Genomic DNA, 21,429 nt, shown 5'->3' with positions numbered 1-21,429 from the left:
TGGGAAATGCCAGTACAATGAGATGACTACTAAAGGCAGTAGCAACGTTAGAATGGAGCTAACTTGAGCCTATGAAATGAGCTGTCTTGCCTTGTGAATGGCAGAACTGGAGATGTGGAACTGCCCAGATGTTATGGAGCCCAGAAGATCATAACTGAATTCTAGATGTAGGACATTCAGTTACAGGACTTGATTTACACTGCCAAATATTAGGTTTGTGTTTCTTTGATTGTGACTATATATTTGTCCTTCTTTCTTGGAGCAATAACGTATTTAGATTGTTTTCTTATTGTATAGGAATCAACAGTTATGACACCTTGATCTCCCTTGCTCTTGGATAAGTAGAATGAACATAGCAAAAATGTCAGTCTTGCCAAAAGCAATCTATAGATTCAATGCAATCCCCATCAAAATACCAGAACAATACTTCACAGACATTGTAGGAAAAATTCTCAATTTTATATGGAAAAACAAAAAACCCAGGATAGCCAAAACAGCCCTGTACAATAAAGAAACATCCAGAGGCATCACCATTCCTGACTTCAAGCCCTATTACGGAGCTATAGTCCTAAAATCAGCTTGGTATTTGCACCGAAATAGACAGGTAGACCAATGGAATCGAATTGAAAACCCTGATATTAACCCACATACCTTTGAACACCTGATTTTTGACAAAGAAGCTAAAGATACAATGGAATAAAGAAAGCATCTTCAGCAAATGGTGCTGACATAACTGGATGCAGGCATGTTGAAGACTGCAGATAGATCCATATCTATCGCCATGCATAAAACTTAAGTACAAATGGATGAAAGATCTTAACATAAATCCAGCCACAGTGAACCTCTTAGAAGAAAAGTGGGAGGTACCCTTGAACAAATTGGTACAGGAGACAGCTTCCTGAATATTACACCAGTAGCACGGACACTGAGATTAATAAATGGAACCTCCTGAAATGGAGAAGCTTCTGTAAGGCAAAGGACATGGTCAACAAGACAAAATGGCAGCCTGCAGAATGGGAAAAGATATTCAACGATTTCCAAAATATACAAAGAACTCAAGAATCTAGTTTCAAAAACATCAAATAGTCCAATTAAAAGTAGGGTACAGAACTAAATAGAGAATTCTCAATAGAGCAGTCTAAAGTGGCTGAAAGACACTTAAGAAAGTGCTCAACATCCTTGGAAATCAGGGAAATGCAAATCAAAACAACACTGAGATACTATCTTACTCCAGTCAGAAAGGCTAAAATCCAAAACACCAATGATAGCTTATGCTGAAGAGCATGTAGAGAAAGGGGAACACTCCTCCATTGCTGGTGGGAGTGCCAATTATTACAGCCACTTTGGAAATGAGTATGGCGATTCCTCAGGAAAATGGGAATCAGTCTACCACAAGATCCAGCAATTCCACTCTTAGGCATATACCCAAAAAAAGCACAATCAAACAACAAGGACTAATCTATTTAACTATGACCATAGCAGCATTATTTGTTGTAGCCAGAACCTGGAAGTAACCTACATGCTCCTCAGCTGAAGAATGGATAGAGAAAATATGGTACATTTACACAATTGAGTACTACTCAGAGGAAAAAAAAAACAATGGAAACTTGAAACTCACAGGCAAATGGAGGGAACTAGAAGAAACCATTCTGAGCGAGGTAACCCAGTCACAAAAAGACAAACGTGGTGTGTAATCACTCATATATGGATTTTACACATAGAGCAAAGGATTGCCAACCCACAATCCACATTGCCAGAGAAGCTAGGAAACAAGGAGGATTCTAAGAGAGACACACATGGTCTACTGGAGAAGAGGAAAGGGACAAGATCTCCTGAGCAAATTGGGAGCATGGGGGCAGGGGAGAGGGAGCTAGGAGAATGAGAAGGGGAGAAGAGGAGGGGTGCGGAAAACATGGGGGAGCAGAAAGGTTGAGTTGGGGGAAGAATAGAGGATAGCAACATAAGAGATACCATAAGAGAGGGAACCATTATAAGTTTAAAGAGAAATCAGGCACTAGGGAAATGTCCGGAGATCTGCAAGGACGACACCAACTAACAATCTAAGCAACAGAGGAGAAGGCTACCTTAAATGCCCTTCTCTGATAATGAGATTGATGACTACCTTATATGCCATCCTAGAGCCTTCATCCAGCAGCTGATGGAAGTAGAAGCAGACATCCACAGCTAAACCTTGAACTGAACTGGAATCCACTTTCAGAGAAGAATGAGTGAACAAAAGGGTCCATACTAGGCTGGTGAAACCCACAGAAACAGCTGACCTGAACAAGGGGGACTGATAGCTGGGGAACCAGCATGGAACTGATACAGACCCCATGAACGTGGGTGTCAGTGAGGAGGCCTCAGAAATCTATGGGGCCTCTTTGTAGTAGATCAGTAGTTATCCCTAGCATAGGAATGGACTTTGGGAGCCCATTCCACATAGAGGGATACTCCCTCAGCCTAGACACAAGGGGGATTAAGGTGGAACAGCAATACGGAGTCAGGTATAGATATAAGGTTAGTTTATTCAGGAAGATGCTACTCACTCAGAACTGCCTGGCCAGTATGCAGGGTGCAAGGTAAGTAGAAGAGACCCCACATGCGTGTCCTTCACTCTTAAACCTTCCTCATGCCACCCTGACCACACCCAAGCAGTACACCTGTCTCCAGCTGCAAGCAGGCATGGCTAGGGTATCCCCTATGGGCCGGGGGGAGGGGGGCTAGGCCCTATCCCAAAGGATATGACAGATTCTGAAGACTCCTCATGGAAGGCCTCACCCTCCTTGGGGAGCAGAAAGGGTATGGGATAGGTAGGGTGTTAGTGGGGGACAGGGGAGGAGGGGAGGGAGAGGGAACTGGTATTGATATGTAAAAAAAATCTTGCTTCTAATTTAAATTAAAAATGGAGAAAAAATAAAGAGACACTGAGTTTTCAAAGAGAACTTGGCTTTTAAATTGTTGGTAGTTTTGAAAACTGTGGAATTTCAAAAGGTAGTATGTTTTATATTGTGCTATTAATAGTACTATGACATTTTGGTGACAAGACAGAAAAGCTTATGATTTATCAGTGATGTGTTTTGTGTGTGTGTGTGTGTGTGTGTGTGTGTTGATCTGACAAGGGTCAGTTATATTAGTTTTGTCAACTTGACACAAGCTAGAGTCATCTGAGAAGTGAGAATCTCAGCTGAGAAAATGCCTCCATAAGACTGGCCTGGGGGCAAACCTCTAGGCAAATCTATAGGACATTTTCTTGATTAATGTTTGATGTGGAGGAGCCCAATTCATTGTGGGTCATCCATCAATGGACATATGGTCCTGGGATATATAAAAAATCAAACTGAACAAGTCAGGAAGAGCAAGCCAGGAAGCATCATCCCTCCATGGTCTCTGCTTCTGTTGCTGCATCTAGGTCTTTGCTTGAGTTCCTGCCCTGAATTTACTTATTGATGGATTGTGATGTAGAAGTACAAGCCAAATAACTCCTTTTATCCTGAGGTAGTTTAGGTCATATTCTTTGTCATAACAACAGAAACATAACTATGACAGTTATAAAGAATTCTATATACATGATAAACACTTTTTTAAAATTTTCAAATCATTTATTAGTATATTGAAGTGACAACCCAAATATGTTTCATTTTATGTTTGTTAGGAAAATTGAACTTTTATTAATTAGCATTTCATTAAATGCAATTTGATGAACTGAAACAACTAGGCAATAACTGTCTCTCAATTGTAAGAAATTCATAAATCAATGTTTTAGCTTTCCTTCAATTGTTCTGGTACTAGCTGAACCTGACAATCACAATGCTTAATTGGAATAGTTCTGGGGTTTTCCCTTTTTTATAATTATAAGGTATGTAACATGAGAATACCGCTGGGCGTGTAAGTCAATAAATATTTTTTAATTAATTGAATTGATTACAACTTTCACTGTTCACTTGCTATAACTTTCTGAAACAATAAAAAGACAAACATGACAACATGCAAAACACTCTTTTACAGGGTAAGAATGTGGGAATAGAAGAGGAAATTGCTTCTGGTTGAAAAGAACATTTATTATATGTATATTTTAAATTAGCTCACAAAGTAACAGGTTTCCATATGGCATTTTTTGGGGTGGGATGTTTCGAGACAGGGTTTCTCTGTGTAGCTTTGGAGCCTATCCTGGCACTCGCTCTGGAGAGCAGGCTGGCCTCGAACTCACAGGGATCCGCCTGCCTCTGCCTCCTGAGTGCTGGGATTAAAGGCGTGTGCCACCAATGCCTGGCTCTGTATGGCATTTATACATATGTCACTTTTGTCGATTGATCTCCTCTCTACTGCTTCTTCATCTTCCTATTCCAATATCCCATGTATTCTTTTACTCTGAGTATTTACCTTTCTATTTTTATTTTATTATCTTCCTCACCCCCTTCCTTAAAGCGCCACTTTTTCCCAGTCTCATAATCCTTTCTAATTTCTTAGATTTAAAGAACATTTCTGCAATGCAATCTTATATACACATATTTAACTGCTAAAGGCTAGGGACCATATCAGAAAGAGTACTAGGTAATTGTCTTTTTCAGCTCGGATTGGCTGGAAGCAAAAAAAGTATTCTGATGCATGTATACAATTTTTCCACACTTCTCCCTACAAAATCTATATCAAGGATCTGAGAAGTAGATTAGCTTTACAAATAACTCTTTAATAATAGCATTTTGGATAAGCAACTAACACATTCTAGAAATGTAAGTCTTTTTTCATTAACTGATAGTGGAATGGTATTTAATCCTTGCAATTGACAACCTAGATGCTATGAATTTATTTCTACATAATTTTTAGTAGTTAAATTTTATAAGCCACAAAGATGAAGATCAAATGGAGTACTACTCAGCAGGAAAAAAAACAATGGAATCTTGAAATTTGCAGGAAAATGGATGGAACTAGAAGAAACCATTCTGAGTGAGGTAACCCAATCACAAAGAGACAAACACGGTATGTAATCACTCATATGTGTATTTTAGACATAGAGTAAAGGAATACCAGCCTACAATCCACACTGCCAGAGAAGCTAGTAAACAAGGAGGACCCTAAGAGAGACATACATGGTCCCCTGGAGAAGGGAAAAGGGACAAGATCTCCTGAGCAAATTGGGAGCAAGGGAGGGAGCTAGGAGAATGAGAAGGGGAGAAGAGGAGGAGTGAGAAGGACATGAGGGAGCAGAAAGGTTGAGTTGGGGGAAGAATAGAAGAAAACAAGAAAGGAGATACCATAATAGAGGGATCCATTATAGGTTTATAGAGATATCAGGCACTAGGGAAAGGTCTGGAGATCTACAAAGATGACACCAACTAACAATCTAAGCAACAGAGGAGAGGCTACCTTAAATGCCCTCCCCTGATAATGAGATTGATGACTGACTTATATGCCATCCTATAGCCTTCATCCAGCAGCTGGTGGAAGTAGAAGCAGACACCCACAACTAATCACTGAACTGAATTGGAATCCAGTTTCAGAGAAAGACAAGTGATGATCAAAGGGGTCCAGACCAGGCTGGTGAAACCCACAGAAATAGGTGACCTGAACATCGGGGAACTCTTGGTCCCCAGACTGATAGCTGGGATACGAGCATTGGACTGATCCAGACCCCAGGAATGTGGGTTTCAGTGAGGAGACCTCAGAAATCTACGGGACCTCCTGTAATAGTTCAGTACTTATCCTAGCATAGGTGTGGACTTTGGGAGCCCATTCCACATAGAGGATTACTCCCTGAGCCAAGACACACGAGGGTGGGCCTAGGCCCTATCCCAAAGGATATGATAGACTCTGATGACCCCCTATGGAAGGCCTCACCCTCCCTGGGGAGCAGAAAGGATATGTGATAGTTAGGGTATTAGTTTGGGGGGGGTGATAGGGGAGGAGGGGAGGGAGTGGGAACTGGGATTGACATGTAAAACAATCTTGTTTCTAATTCAAAGAAAAAAGAAAATTGGAATTTTAAGATGTGTAAATGAAATTGGAAAATGTCCTCAGATGTAACATAAAAATTAACTTTATTTGCAATTGTTGTGATACCAGCTGCAAAATAATGCAAATTTATAACTAAAATAATAAAAATATTTGTATCTGGAAAGATCATTTTTTGGTTTAAAGGCAGCTGGTAGCATACAATTACAAATTTGAAATTAAACCCTCCAGAATACTTGAAAATATTATCTAAATTTGCTCATATAAAAAGACATTAGAGAAAATGTTAATGTTAATTATAAATTTCAGAAAATATACTTGTCAAATGTTAATAGTAAGTTTTCCATTCATTTTCATAACTGAAATGAAGTATTTTATATCATGACTAGTAACAGATCAGCGCTCTGGGCAGAAATAGAAGATACATTGTTGTTAGTAAACTACTGTCTTTGGAGGGCTGGACTAGTGTTTTTACCAAATCTTTCCTTTGCACACAATTCTTTGTTGAAGCAAACTACTGCTTGTTTGTTATTTTTTAATACCATGGCTGTTTGTTTCACTAACCTTATGTGATCTGATGTAGTAACTCCGTGATTTGAAAATCAACAGCAGATTGAAATTAGCAACAAGAAGAACTAAGAAGCTCTAGAAACTTCTGCCAAGACAATACTAAATAAAAAACTAGTTGGATGGAGGTGAGAGACCATAACCAGACTTGGGAGTCTGGGGCATGAGGATTGCAAGACTGGGGCAAGCCTTTATAAGCAGTTCCAATTGAGCAAAGACTAAATATTCAGTCTCTACATCAAAACAAACAAAAAGGAAAAACAAGTAGTGAAGGACTAAAACAGCATCATGGCAGCTCTGAAAAGCTGAAAACCTACAGAAACTAAGCAAATGACTAAGAAAATGCCAAGGTCAATGTGGCTATAAAATGTATGACATTTTTATTGACCCATTTTAGACCAATTTTTTTTTTTAGTGTGATATGAAATGACTTGAAGGCAGTTTTGGCCCAATCCCTAGGTTCTTCTGTGAGCAAGAAGCAGACTTTGAAGGTACCTGGTGGAGGCCTCACTATCCCTGGGGAAGAGTTTGTAGATGGGTTGTGGGGGTTTGATGGAGAACATGGGATGATGGAAGGGCGAGGGAATGGGGGAATGGATATGTAAATGTAAGTAGTAATTAAAAAATAAAATAAAATTTGATTAAATTTTTCATTACTGTAATGTGTCTCAGGCTGTCTGAGGGATTGGTCTCTGTCTGGAAGTTCAGATAGACAAAAGTGGTGCAGGTGAGATATCAGGCTAGAGGAAATGGTGGGAAACACAAGGGTTAGGAAAATCTTACAAATGATGACAGATAGAAATGTGGAGAAAGATATTAGTGGTTGAAAATATAATAGAATAACTAATGGTTCCTCAAGAAGCAAGAGTGATACTCAGACCAATTAAAATATTTTAACATAGCCACTAAAACAGAGGATTGGTAAACATGTGTAAGGACAGTGGAAACCTATGAAAGTTCTAAAAGACTTGCAAACGCTATGCTAGACTAAGCCTTGAAAATATTATGTTTAACTGACCAGTGAATGTCTCTATGAAGCCAGAATGCTAAAACTAATAAAGTTTGTTCCTTCCCAAATTATTAGTATATAAAAAACAATATATGAAGAGAAACAGAACACCTAGTGTCTATTCAGAGAAAGAAAATCTAACAAAACATTCCAAGACAATCTACGAGTGGGCTTATTAGAAAAAAAATGTTAAGAATTTATTTTCACATTTTTGACTTAATGATGAACATAAAACAAAAAATCAAAAAATTGATAGATATACAAAAACAGAATAAAAGCATATTATTAACAAAAATTAAGTTGCAAATTAAGACATCCATACAGGAAAAAAAAAGAAAAGAACTGCAAACTAGTAAATCAGAATAGTAAGTCCTTACTTGCCAATAATTACTGTAAGTGTAAATGGATTTTATTCTCTAGTAAAAATATAGAATGGCTGAATAGAGAAAACAAAAACAAGATTCGATAATCATTTTTCTACAAAATACTCATTTTAGATTCAAGGATACCCATATTCTGCAATTAAAGGCATGGAAAAATACTCTCTACAAGAATAAGCATAAGAGAACCAGGGTATTTACATTTAGTATACATTAGTTTACATTTAAGATAGGACCTAATTATGTATCCCAGATTGGCCTGAGACATTTGGAAGTACTTCAACAAATGGTAAACATTATCATTATCACAATAAATACACTGAGGAAATTGTGATGTATGCCTACAATTCCAACACTAGGGAGGCAGAGGCAAAAGGATAACAAGTTTTAGGCCAATCTTGTCTACATACACACTTCAGGCCAAGCAGAGCTATTTATCAAGTCCTTATGATAAATTGATTAATCAATAATAAAATAAAACACTAAGAGAATAAAAAATGAAGATGTGTAAAGTGATAAGTGAAAAGTTTCTACACCCCGATAAGCCTCTCCACCGATGCAGCAATCCAAATCAGACCAAATCAAACTGAATTAGAAAAAAAAACATGTTTAATGGATACAATGCTCCCGGATGGCCTTCCAGCCCCCCAGAGAGGAGACAGGAAAAGGATACCGGAAAAACCACAAGTCTGTTCTCTGGGGTACAATTTAAGTACCCTGTGGGAGTGGTCTTCAGTATCTCTGGGGGAGGGCTCATCATTTGGCAAGCTTTCTGAGATGCAGAAGGATTTAGAGGGAAATAGGGAAGGAGGCTTGGGTGGAATTTCCACCATAACATTCCAGACTGTTTGGGTATATGGATGCCAGGGGCTTGGGTGAAGCTTCCACCATAACAATGAGGATATTAATGGTATAAGTCAACATTATATTAAGTATGCATTTTAGTAAACAGCAAACTGAAAAATGAACTACTAATCATGACCAACTTCCTCTTTGTAAGAGACAGAAGTTAGAAAATGTACTTTCAGTCTATGTCATTATTTTTTCATTTTTCTTCCCCCGCCCTTACTATTGCTCTTTATAGTTTTTATTTTGAGACAGGGCCTCACTATATAGCCCCAGCTGGCTTGGAACTTGTTATGTAAATTAGGGTGACCAACAGCTTGTGGCGATTAAGGATATGTACCACTACAGTCAGCTATTGCTCTTTCCATTTTGAAGTATGAAACTGTAAGCTAGAGAGAGTTAGGATAAAATGATGTCCTAAATTGGGAACATCCTCAGAGTCTTTTTCCTTCAGTATTGTGGATAAGGATTTCTGGCCAGTAGTAAGGAAAACTAGCAAACATCCATACCCTCTTATCAAATTCTCAAAATCATATTTTTTTTAGGGAAAACAATAATAATACTGTTTTGTTCCCAGATCTAAAGTTCACTGAAGTCCTACTCTGGATATAACTTTTTCAAATAAGTGCCATACAAAAGATGATCAACTTAACATTTGAATCAGGCATCTACTTTTAGAAAAATCAGTTAGGTAAACTACTGCAAGCTCTAAGTTGTTAGCCATTGACAGCTGAAGGGCTCATTGGCTTGCCTGCCTATGTATCCAAGGAAGGCAATTGGGTACATAAGCAATTTAATCTCATTTTAGATGTGGGAAATGCTATGCTTCATATAGAGGTACCATTTTTTTAACAAAAAGAAATATGTCAGTGGTAAGATGCTATTAAGTGACTATATTCTTTTTACATTTTTAAAAGACTTCATCATCTTAAAACTTGATAAACACAATATTCTTCAAGGTATTGACAACAATCCATCATTTTCAAATAAAAATCTCAAATTACTTAAAAATAATTGTGACTTAGGCTGTAATGTAATTGTAGACAAACATTGTTTTTAAATCTAGCAAGACTTTAAAAATCTTCATAAAATAAAGTTATACCTTACCTGGTAATTGTTTTGGTTTTGTGATAACCTCAATTGGTTTGATGATACAAAATGTGAAGAAAAATTACTCCGTGATGGATTAGTATTACTGTACATAGTACTAGATGTTGTGTGCAATGAGGTCTGTGGCGTCAAATGGTAGTCTCTATTTTGATACAGTACATTGTCTGACAAATCTCTAATATTCACCATTTGTGAATTTGGCAGGTTTCTTCCTGGTCCAGACAAAGTTGTACTTTGGTTCTCAGCTCGAAGGGAATTGCCACTTTCATACAACCTTGAGTAGCCTGTTATCTGTGCTCCCATTGATGCCAGCTCTTCTTCTCTGGCATATTCATCCTCTGCATCTCCAGTCTCCATTGCAATGGACAAACAAGTTCCTTCTGCTGAACCAGGCTTCTGTGTGGTATTTCCTCCCAGAATTCTCTGAGGGTAATCACTGACTGCCAATGAAAACACTTCACGAATTTCTAAGTTTTGTGTTCTACAGTAAGGGTCTCTAACAGTTGGCTTTTGCCCACATAAGTTATGTGATGCCAGACCTGCATGCTCAGGTTTATATGACCTTTGAACCCCAACTGGTTCAATTTTGCAAGGTTGGTGGCACACAGATGGCTTTTGAGGTACTGTCATTTCAGAAGCTTGCACCGGAGAGCTTCCATAGTTTTTCTTTGTGTGATTGTACACTGAGTTTCCAGCATTTAGTACGCTTGTCTGTCTTGACAATATAATTGTCTTTTCCCCTAGAAGCACAGAAGCATTTTTACAGTGTGCTACTTGTCTTGGAACAGGAATGTGCAATTGAAATTCAGTGTCATTTTTACTGGCTGGTTTCTGAATAGGAATTTTATGTGCTTCTGTAATTTGTGTATTTGCAAGCTTTGTTGTCCCTTGCTTACTTGATGAGCTTGCTGGACTGTATATACCAGTTACAATGACATCATTATTGGCAGAAGACCAAGAAGATTGTTGACTTGAAGGTCGGGCAATATTAACCACATTTCTGACTGTAATGTCTGGAGCTGCCAATGGGGTGCCAGAAACAGTTCCTGCTGTTCCTGATTCAGAGTTCTTACTACTCATCTTTCTTCGCTTATTGCCAACCCAAGTCTGCAAGGATTAAAAAAATGGCAATATGGTAAAAGGTAACAACAAACTTAGAAAAATCCGTATCTATGTGATAAATTATATTTTTATCATAGAAACAAAGCCTATATATACATGGGCAAAAGGAAAAGATCCAATAAAAGACGAAGTACCCAAAGTCTAGGAGCAAACATGGTTAAGGACCCATTCAATAACTACATGAGAACATTAGTAAGAGTGTATTACTCTCCGCCATAAGATCCACCCAATTAATATATACCAAAAATTGCAAAAATATTTAAGAATTCTAAAATTGTTTCTATTCTTTGACCTACTAAATACATTTTCAGGAACATATTTTTAAAATGTAATTATAGTTATCCGTGTCTGTATTTACCACAGCCCACAGCAAAAAGGAGCTTCTCTAACCAAAGGTTAGAGCACTAATATGAGTATAAACATAGCTATTTAGACAGCAATTTAATGAGGACATAGTGTGCATTTTGCAAAATAATAGCTGTAGCTTCCCCACCAGGCCTGATTACCTCGCCAGCCATGTGATTTTGACGAAGTTTACAGAACCAATAGTGGATTTCTTCCTGTAGAGCAGGACTCATATCTGAGAATGGTTACACTCTTAACTGACTTGAGCCCATACCTTCCTTCCCAACCTATAAACAGATAATAATAGCCATGGGGAATACTCATCAGGCCCCAACCATCCCTGGGGATCTACAGGCAATTAATAGCTTCTGGGGTAAAGGAAACACATTTTCTTTAGTGCCATAGCATCCAGTAATGAGCCCATGCTCCTGTAAATAATTCCTCAACTAGTACCCTGAAAACAGCCCTAATAAAATTCAAAGTCATCAAAAAATGATATAATAAGAAAGACAGAGAGACAGACAGAAAGCAATTGAAGAATGGCATGGAAGTAGAAATGTGACTAGGTGGGAAGAGGAAGGGGATCATCAGAAGTGGTATATACATATATATATCATGGAAGAACACTAAGGTCAGCTCTTTAACTCATTAGAAAACACTCATTGTATTATTAATCAAATGTGCATTCATAATCTTCAGGCTTCATGATGTCTATGGATATATATACACACACATAAATAATGTGATAAATTTCATACTACTATTTGCATTATTTTCAGAAATTTTCATTATTATATACTTCATTTTGCATACATCTTTGAGTTAGTGGTTCCTTATCATGCAATACTAAAAGAGAAATAGTAAATACATATTGTTTTCTAAATGCCCTTCAACATATGAAAATTTTGTTTACCTCAAACCTTCAGTTTGAATCTTCTGTAGTTTTTACTAATCTGAGAATTGTTAAAAGGTAAATGATTGCTGTTTTGATTGGGTTTCAACTTTTTTTTATTTTTGGGTTTTCGAGACAGGGTTTTTCAGTGTAGCTTTGGAGCCTATCCTGGCACTCGCTCTGGAGACCAGGCTGGCTTCGAACTCACAGAGATCTGCCTGCCTCTGCCTTCCGAGTGCTGGGATTAAAGGAGTGTGCCACCAGTGCCCAGCTATTTTGATAGATCTTATCATTCATTATATATACCTATTTTCATATTAGGATATTCACCTTTTTAAACTGATTTGTAAGAGCAATTTTCTGTAAAGGTAGTACTCCATTATATAATAACATTTTTGGTTTATCATTAACTTATAGTAGTCATTTATTTATTTGCACTTTACTTAAAAAGTTTTATACAACGAATACATTACTTTTAAAAACAGAAAAAAACAATGAATAAAGGTAATAGAATAGCTTTGCATTTAGGATTTAATTATAAAATACATTCTCCTATAAGTAATTTATTATAATTACCTTAGTATAATTTCTCTGAATCATAGTTCTTCTTAAAATACACAATAAAAATATTGCATTCCATAATGTGATTATGCAACTTTATATTAAAAAATCCACGTCATATGATAAACTACTAAAACACTATAATCTTTTAAGAATTAAGCAAAATAAATGAGTAAATGAAAACCTTAAATAAACTAGTCTCACATAAATGATGTAAGATTTATTTTTGCAAAATTTTAATGATGTGCATCTGAAAACCTCATAAATTATCCAATTTTCAGTATTTACACAATGTAGAGGCAGCATTGATTTTGCTATAATACAGTATTACTATATTCTGAAGTGACTATTCTTTATAAACTTCAGTTATTTTAGTAGGCACTACATTTTAAATTATATAGATGAAGAAATAGAGGTCCAAAAACAATAACTTTAGGAAAGATACCTTTTCAGCAAGGAGCAAAAATCTGCTTCATTTCAAATGTTTTCTTCTTACATTACCTCCTATGAAGTAACTAGAACCTCCTAACCAGTTATCCATCCACTATCTTACTCTCGTGGTTATATTTTTCAATAAAGAAAGTATTCCAGAAACTATGATGTTCCCCTTTGCTTTAAATGACATAGTGGGAATTTTAAACTCACTCTGACTTCCTGGAACAGGAGGAGCAGGATCTACAAGCAGGATCTGAAATATGTATAAGTATAAATATCACAAGTGAAGAAAACTAAGAAAATTATTCTTTGGATAAACATAATTTCCCAAAAGGTGAATTACATAAATATTAAAAATGTTTCCAGCTTTCAATTAAAAAATACATAAGAAAAATTACATATTCTTACATTACAAAATATATACCACTAAACTTAAAAAATATTGAGGAAAAGCATGGTGGATTGGTAAAATTGAACCCATGAACCATAATATCTAGATGCATCTCTGGACCATATGTCTTACTTACATATTTTTATTGATTGCACATATAGTTGCATATTATATATAATAGAATATATAGTTTAATATATTATATACACATAGTAAAATTCAGTAAAATATCATGTACATATGAAATTCAGCTATCTAGTAACCCAAAAACCTCATTTGTCTGAAACAGGGTCAACACAGATATCACAAGATTGATGCATCTCATTAATACAGTGACTACTAAACTTGTAACCCACTTTCTCTGATTTTACACATACTTTGAACAAATACATTATCATAATTTCCTACAAACTAAAACCAAAAAATGAAGTGGAGTTGGTAGTAACAGAGGTTCTTGATGATAGGGGTCCCTAATACTTAAAATTATTCACTAAATGTTGCTCATTGAAGAGAAGGGAGAAACGATGCAGGCTCAGTCTCCAAGCAACTGCTAAAGTTGTATATATGTGTGTGGACAAGGAAGTGGAGGTAGCCAAGTTAAGATTTCCCACTCCCCGGATTCCATTTTATATACTTGTTCTAGAAAACTCATTTACTGGCAGTGGTAGTTTATATTTGTGTTTCACTTCATTCATTTCCAAATAATTAAAATTATTTACTGTTCTGGATAGTGTGAAAGGCAGAAAAATAAGTGGAAAGGAAGAGAATACTCGCAGACTGGTAGGAGGACATGGAGCTGAAGAATATTAATCTCAATGTAAGGAAGAGAGTCTAGAGGAGGTATAGTAGTTAGTTTTGATGATTGCTTTTGTGTCAATGGGAAGACTGAGGCATGAATGACACCCTTAAACAACTATAGTTCTGAGTAAGTTTAACATAGAATTATTGGCACATAATTATTTGGAAAGCCAAAACTTAGTGTCAACATAATTTCTGGAGGTTTGGAAGTCCTGACAGAGAAATGTCCAAATGTAACCTATCTAAATTTGAGTAGGAACAAAATTTAGGACCATAGTATAGTAGCTCTGCCTTGACTTGTAGAACTGGGAGATTATAAGGTATTTTTTGAACTATTACACAAAGCCACACATTTAGATGGATTTGCTAGATTCCTGCATGTGCAAAACAGTGATCACATCTTGTTTCCTCATGTATGACACATCATTAGGAATGATATTATGTAGCTAGCTGTTCATTAGTTCCCATTGTGAAATTCTCACAGTGCTTTAGGAATCTAAATTCTCTCATTCATATTATTTTATAGAAGCTCTGCTTACTAATTGCTTTGTTGGTTAGTAATATGTGATGCCATATTAGGAGGGTATTGAAACAACATCATTAGTCTATTTCAGAGGATGAACCATTGATCAATATTAATAAGATGTTCAACTCAAAGTTTTCAGTTGGTTTTCCAAATGATTTATTTGTATACCAGTCCTGTGAAGTGTTCTATTTCTGAGTGGAACTTTTAATTATCCTTCTTATAGTTTTAGAGCATTAACAGATAGAAGATTTAAGTGGAATGTAGTAGGCAGCTGGAAGAATAGTTAAAAGCAAACCAGTATTAAAGTTTAGATTTATTTTCAAAAGATCACTATTAAAATAGAAAACCTAAGGTAAGTATATGTGTTTGCTTATATGGCTGCTAAATAAAATACAATGAGCACATAAGAGTATCTCACTTGTCATGTTGACTCCATGTGCAAGGCAATTGCATTTTTAATCTTGGACATTTGATTTTTCCTGTTAGCTTACATATTTGTAAATTTCTTTCTACAGAGTCTCTAGCCCAGGCTCACCTATGTAGCCAAGGATAACATTGACATTGTGATCCCTACCCCTGGCCACCTTTACTTCCTTACCGTTGTTTACCATGCCACCCAGTTTATGTGTATAAAACCATGCTAGGCAAGTAGTCTACCAACTGAGCTATATTTCCAACCCAATTTTTTAAAGTACCAGTAAATTAATTGCACTTAGGTATCTGAGAAACATTTAAATTACATATAGTATTGATTTTTATTAGTTTGTTTTTAGTTTAGATGCATTGTTTCTTTTTCTTTTGAGACAGGGTATCATGTAGTCAGACTATGCCTGAACTTACCATTGCATTTTCTTTTCTTTTATTTCTCTTTGGGGACCTACCACCCAGCTCCAAAATCAATACACAGAGACTTTTTTTTTTTTTGGTTTTCTGAGACAGGGTCTCTCTGTGTAGCTTTGGAGCTTATCCTGGCACTCGCTCTGGAGACCAAACTGGCCTCAAATTCACAGAGATCTGCCTGCGTCTGCCTCCCGAGTGCTGGGATTAAAGGCATGTGCCACCAACGCCCAGCTCCGAGACTTATTCTTACTTACAAATGCCCAGACTTAGTTTGGCTTGTTTCCAGTCAGCTTTTAACTTAAATTATCCCATTTACCTTTTTACTCTGGGCTATACCTTTCTCTATTCTATATGTCTTTCTTCCCTCCTTACTCCATAGCTGGCTGTGTGGCTGTGTGGCTGTGTGACTGTGTGACTGTGTGGCTGTGTGGTTGGCCCCTGGTATCTTCTCTCCTTCTCCTTTTTCTCTAATCCTCATTCTCCTTTCTCTTCATATTTATTCTCTCTCTCTGGCAGCCCCAACTATCCCTCTGTTGCCTAGCTATTTGCCATTCAGCTTTTTTATTAGACCAATCAGGTTTTCTAGGAAGACAAAGTAACACAGCATCACAGAGTTAAACAAATGCAACACATCTTTGCATCATTAAACAAATATTCCACAGTATAAATGAATGTAACACAACTTAAACTATATTCCACAACATACTATATGGTACAGGATGAGCACACATTTCTAAACACTGTTTCCACCTTCCAAGTGCTAAGATCACAAGTATGCATAGCCACGCCTCCATGCTTGAATTCATGCTTTTAAATAAATACTGCATAGTAGAGACTGCAAAAATGTTTCACAATTAATTGAAATAAGATACTTGGAGTAAATTTTGTGGGAGGAATATAATCTCAAAAGGAAAACTTTTTCACATAATATAAGCAATAAAATTCCTAATTTAGTTCTGAAGAATTCTCATTGCACACTAAATGCTTGCAGGTTTTTTCTTGTTTTGTTTTTTTGTAAGGATCTTATGAACCTCAGGATGTCCTCAACATGGTATGTACCCAAATGTGATCTTGGACTCCTGATTCTCCCCTGCCTTTTTCTCCCCAGTGCTAGGATTAAAGGTGTGTCCCTAACCACACCTGATTTTAGAGTGCTTATTTTAAAAAATATGAGGTCTCAACCCTATACAAAGATCTATAATCAGCTTAGGAAAGCTTAGAGTGGGACAAAAAGTCTGCCCCAGGGAAGAGCACACCAACTGGTTTTACAATGCCAAATGGTCAGCTCTGAAAACATACATGCAAGTAACATATGGACTGAACAGGTTATACTCAGGAATATATGTATATACATATGCATACATGCATGCAATAACAATAAGTAAAAAAGAGGCCATGAATTTGAGGGATAATGAGGAGGGTATATAGGAGGGCTTGGGGCGAAGAAAAAGAAGGGAGAAATGTGATTATATTATGATCTCAATGAAAAAATCTGTATATTGACATTTTATCAATCACCTTACAGATATAACAAATTACAGCTCTTTAGGTTATAAACATTTAGAACATTCAAACAACCTTAAAGACTATTTTTGTGGATGGTATTTTCCTGCAAGAGTAGATTTTAGAATTTATAGAATTTTGGGGTTTATTTTAATGCTTTTGTTGCAATATCTGCTTTCTTAAGTCTTTGAAGTTTATACATTTGAGCAACTTCTTTTTTGAGACAGGGTTGAGCTATGTCGATAGTCCGGCTTTGAGAACCACATTGCCTCTGCCCCCTATGCTGCAATTACTGGTATGCACCACCACATCCAGCTCAGGAGTGCATTGAAAAAGCCATATAGTGTTTTCAAAAATTACACTTCTGATCCAGAAGAGATACAGAGCAGAATCATAAAAATAATGAAATGAAATTCATTAGTAAGCATAATTGACATATCCTAATAAAAACATTTAATCAGAAATCATTAAACAGCAATGAAAAACTAAGAGTTCAATTATTTCCCAAGTTCCCTATTGAAAAGTACAAAAATATATACTTAAGAAATGCTTGTACTTAAAATGTTAAAAGTAAAGAAAACTCATTGTTTGGGGGTTACAGTAATTAAACCTTACCCTAAGCTGCTCAGGTATAGGATCTAAAACTTATGCTTCTTAGATATAAGCACCCACCCTTTGCAAATACCTAATTCATCAAAAAGAAAATGAAAAATATGCCGTACAAAACAGGGGTTATGATAATCTAAGGTGACGATCTAGCAAACAGACTATACACAGGAAAAAAGAAATGAATTTGAGTTGCCAATATTTGTAAGCTATAAAATTCTTTCAGTTTTATCTTAAAAATGTACTACCTCTAAATTTCTTCTTTCAACACAATATTTTTGTAAAAATATCATCATCATTCTATAACCATTACCACTACTTAATATCAGAACATTTTTATTCTTTTTTTGGAAGGAGGATTGGCATACAAAAAATAGGTTTCATTATAGCATTTTCATACATTCATGTTCTAAATTTCTTTACCTTTTTCTATATCTCACTGTTTGTTTTCTTCATTTTGACTATTTTTGTTTGGATGTTTTATTCAACCTCTTAAATTCACTTTACACTTAGAGTGAATACTAAATATAATGGACTTACGTTCTTCTGAGGAAAAACACAATAACTTTATATTAAAAGTAATAATGATCTCTTTCAAGTGGGACACATAAACAGCAAAAGATGGGGGAGATCATAGATTTGCAAATCTGCAAACTACTTTGCTGAGCTTTTGACTGATTGGAAAAAGAATGGAAATTCAAAACAATGCATTTTTGTGCCACTGATGTTTTCCTGGAATGGAGAACTGATTGCTTTACAAAATTCCTTATATCTTATACAGTGTTATACTCACAATCCTACATTCTAAGAATTGAAATCTATTCTCATTGTTTTAGATTTTCACTTCACACTCAGTATAAATATAAATATCTATATTTCTACAATCTCTATAGTCAAAAACAATAAAATTAGTTATAAAGGGGAATAGTGCAATTGACAACTTTGAAATATGAGAGATGATCCACATTGCAGCTGCCTGGGAAGACAATTTACTTTAAAGTAATGCAAAGACAAAAGGGAAAAAAAAGTCCGAGGAAATAACATTTGGAAAAAAAGTTTATTTGTATAAAGTGCAATCTCAACAACTTGAAATATTTAATTATTTGTTAAAGATTTATTTATTTATTATGTATACAGTGTTCTGCCTGCACATGTACCTGCAGGCCAGAAAAGGACACCAGATATCATTACAGATGGTTATGAGCCACCATGTGGTTGCCAGGAACTGAACTCAGGACATCTGGACTGTTTCTCCAGCCCCCATATTTTATTTTTAGTAAAGTTATTAAACATTTTTCTTTGAGATTCAGTAGTAATTTAAAGTTATCAATAGAAGACATTTCTAGTTTTGACAGAAATGGGAATCCGATAGTTAATCTCAGACCATAAGAATACTTTTCCCTATAATAAACAGCATAATTTCTGTTTGAATGTGAAATAAATACTTTAGTTCTGAAGAACTTTGGAAACAGTTCTATCCAAAAATCTTTTCTCTAGGATCTTTGGAGGTATGATTGTACAGCACAATAAACTTGAAAAAGATATATCCCTTTTCCTCAAAATTAGCCGAAAGCCTGCCGTGTGCGGGAAAGTTGTGAATCTTTGAATCACTAAGGTTCCACACTAAAAGGATTTGTAAACTGTTTAAATAAACATGAAAGGACCAATGCATTCAATAAAGTTGGTCACTAGTTCTGTTAGATTTATCACTTGCCTCCTCTCTATCACCTCATTGCTGTTCAGTAATGTGTAGCAGCTTTGATTTTTTTCATAACAGGATAAGAATGGATTCAATAATTTCTTCCCTTGGGATTTCCTGTCTCTTACTCACAAACCATTAAATATATACATTTTACTTGGAAAGAAAAGGTATCCATAAAAACAACTGCACTTTCCTGAAAAATTAAAAAATGCTCAAATCCTAAATGTCTGAGGAAAAAGTCTAAATACAACAACAACAAAGCTAGGTACATGCAAATGCTTCCAAAAATCTCTTTCACTATTAATGTGGAGGCTCTATGTGTATTAAATGAGAGCTTCTAAAAAGCATATAATCAACATCCCATAATTAATGTTACCAGTATTTATTAGTTCAAAGATTTATATAAGAGATATGTCATACTGCAAGGGTTTTAGTGTTTCCAAGGTATTTATGAGAACGAATATGACTGTGTGTGGTATCTCTATTTATCAAAATAGTATTTTTACACTAGGGAAATGAAGCTGTGTATGAAGTTAGGACTTCATACCCTGAATAGTTTTTCTTATATTAAGCAAATATCATTTGTAATAAAAAGCTATAAATTCAAGTGCAAGACCTCAATACTTACCCTGACTACACTGAAGTCCAGCTTAGTCTCCTGTGCACACTGTAATATGAGCTGAAAGCAATTTTTACTTTGATTTGTCATTCCATTTTCATAATAACGCTGTAAAATCCTTTGTTGTTCTACAGTAAATACAGAACGTAGATTCATCTAAAAATAAAAAAAGATACTCTGAAAATTGCAATAAAAAATTGGGAGGTGTAGAATTTGAACACTTTTGTTTTATTGATACAATCTCAGTGCTTGTGCTGCACAATTTATTTAAATAAATTAATCCCCAGGAATGGGCTGTTATTTGTGTGCTAAAAGGAGACAGCTTCTCCCTGAAAAAAATATATACAAACATTTAATTTGCTCAGAAAAGCACAAACTTCAAAGTCAGAAACATAGAAAACGTAAAAGTAAAAGTAAAAAGGGAGGCGGGTTCTTATCTGGTTAGTGTCAGTACATGGGAAAAACGGTTTTCACTGAAATAAATATTTATGGCTAGTAAAGCCAGAGATGGTGTTAGCCATACACAGTCAATTATCAACAGGGACACTCACTGTTCTTTGTCAAAGAAAGCATCTGGCATACGTCTTATAACAGTCAGAAGCCATGCTCAAAAACAAAGGGAACTTTTTTTCTCATTCTGAGATATAAGGAGTTTTATTATATATTTAAAAACTTCTCTTTTAAATTTTTTCTTTGTTTTGTTTTTGCTCTTGAGATAGGAACTCATGTAGCCCAGGCTGGTCTCCAATTCCTTATGTTCCTGATTCTAGCAAGTGCTGGATTTACAAAGGTTCACAAACACCCTCAGCTCAACAAAACATTTCATTAAAAATTAGAAACAAAGCATAGGGACTAATAACCATGAATGTGCCTTTGCTTTATGTAATACTAATCAAACTAATTATTTTAATAACTATAGTATTTAAATGAAAATTCAAAATCAGTATAACTTTTAAAATTATTAAAAACATGTGGAAACTCTACTTTTTGTTGTTGTTGTTTTTTGAGACAGGGTTTCTCTGTGTATGTTTGGAGCCTAGTCTGGCACTCACTCTGGAAACCAGGCTGGCCTCAAATTCATAGCGATCTGCCTCCCAAGTGCTGGGATTAAAGGCATTTGCCAACGCCTGATGAAACTCTGAACTTTTAAATTCAATTGAATTAATCAAAATTAGGCAGTTTACTTTTCCTGCCAATAGATGAGATATTTAATACAAAGGGCTAAGAA

General features: G+C 35.7%; 1 protein-coding gene across 1 annotated transcript in view; it reads right to left on the bottom strand.

Annotated features, from left to right (window-relative positions):
* Hdx (highly divergent homeobox) overlaps positions 1–20,357 on the bottom strand; it is a 112,989-nt gene extending 92,632 nt beyond the window's left edge. The window contains exons 1-2 of the mRNA XM_027432867.2: positions 20,211–20,357; positions 9,859–10,968 (exon numbers count right to left, since the gene is read on the bottom strand). Coding sequence (XP_027288668.2) covers positions 9,859–10,968; positions 20,211–20,357 — 1,257 coding nt within the window. The remainder of the gene's footprint in view (positions 1–9,858; positions 10,969–20,210) is intronic.
* Positions 20,358–21,429: the final 1,072 nt, after the last annotated feature.

Source organism: Cricetulus griseus, chromosome X (assembly GCF_003668045.3).
Source record: "Cricetulus griseus strain 17A/GY chromosome X, alternate assembly CriGri-PICRH-1.0, whole genome shotgun sequence".
Taxonomy (NCBI): domain Eukaryota; kingdom Metazoa; phylum Chordata; class Mammalia; order Rodentia; family Cricetidae; genus Cricetulus; species Cricetulus griseus.
This window is presented reverse-complemented; position numbering and strand designations above follow the sequence as displayed.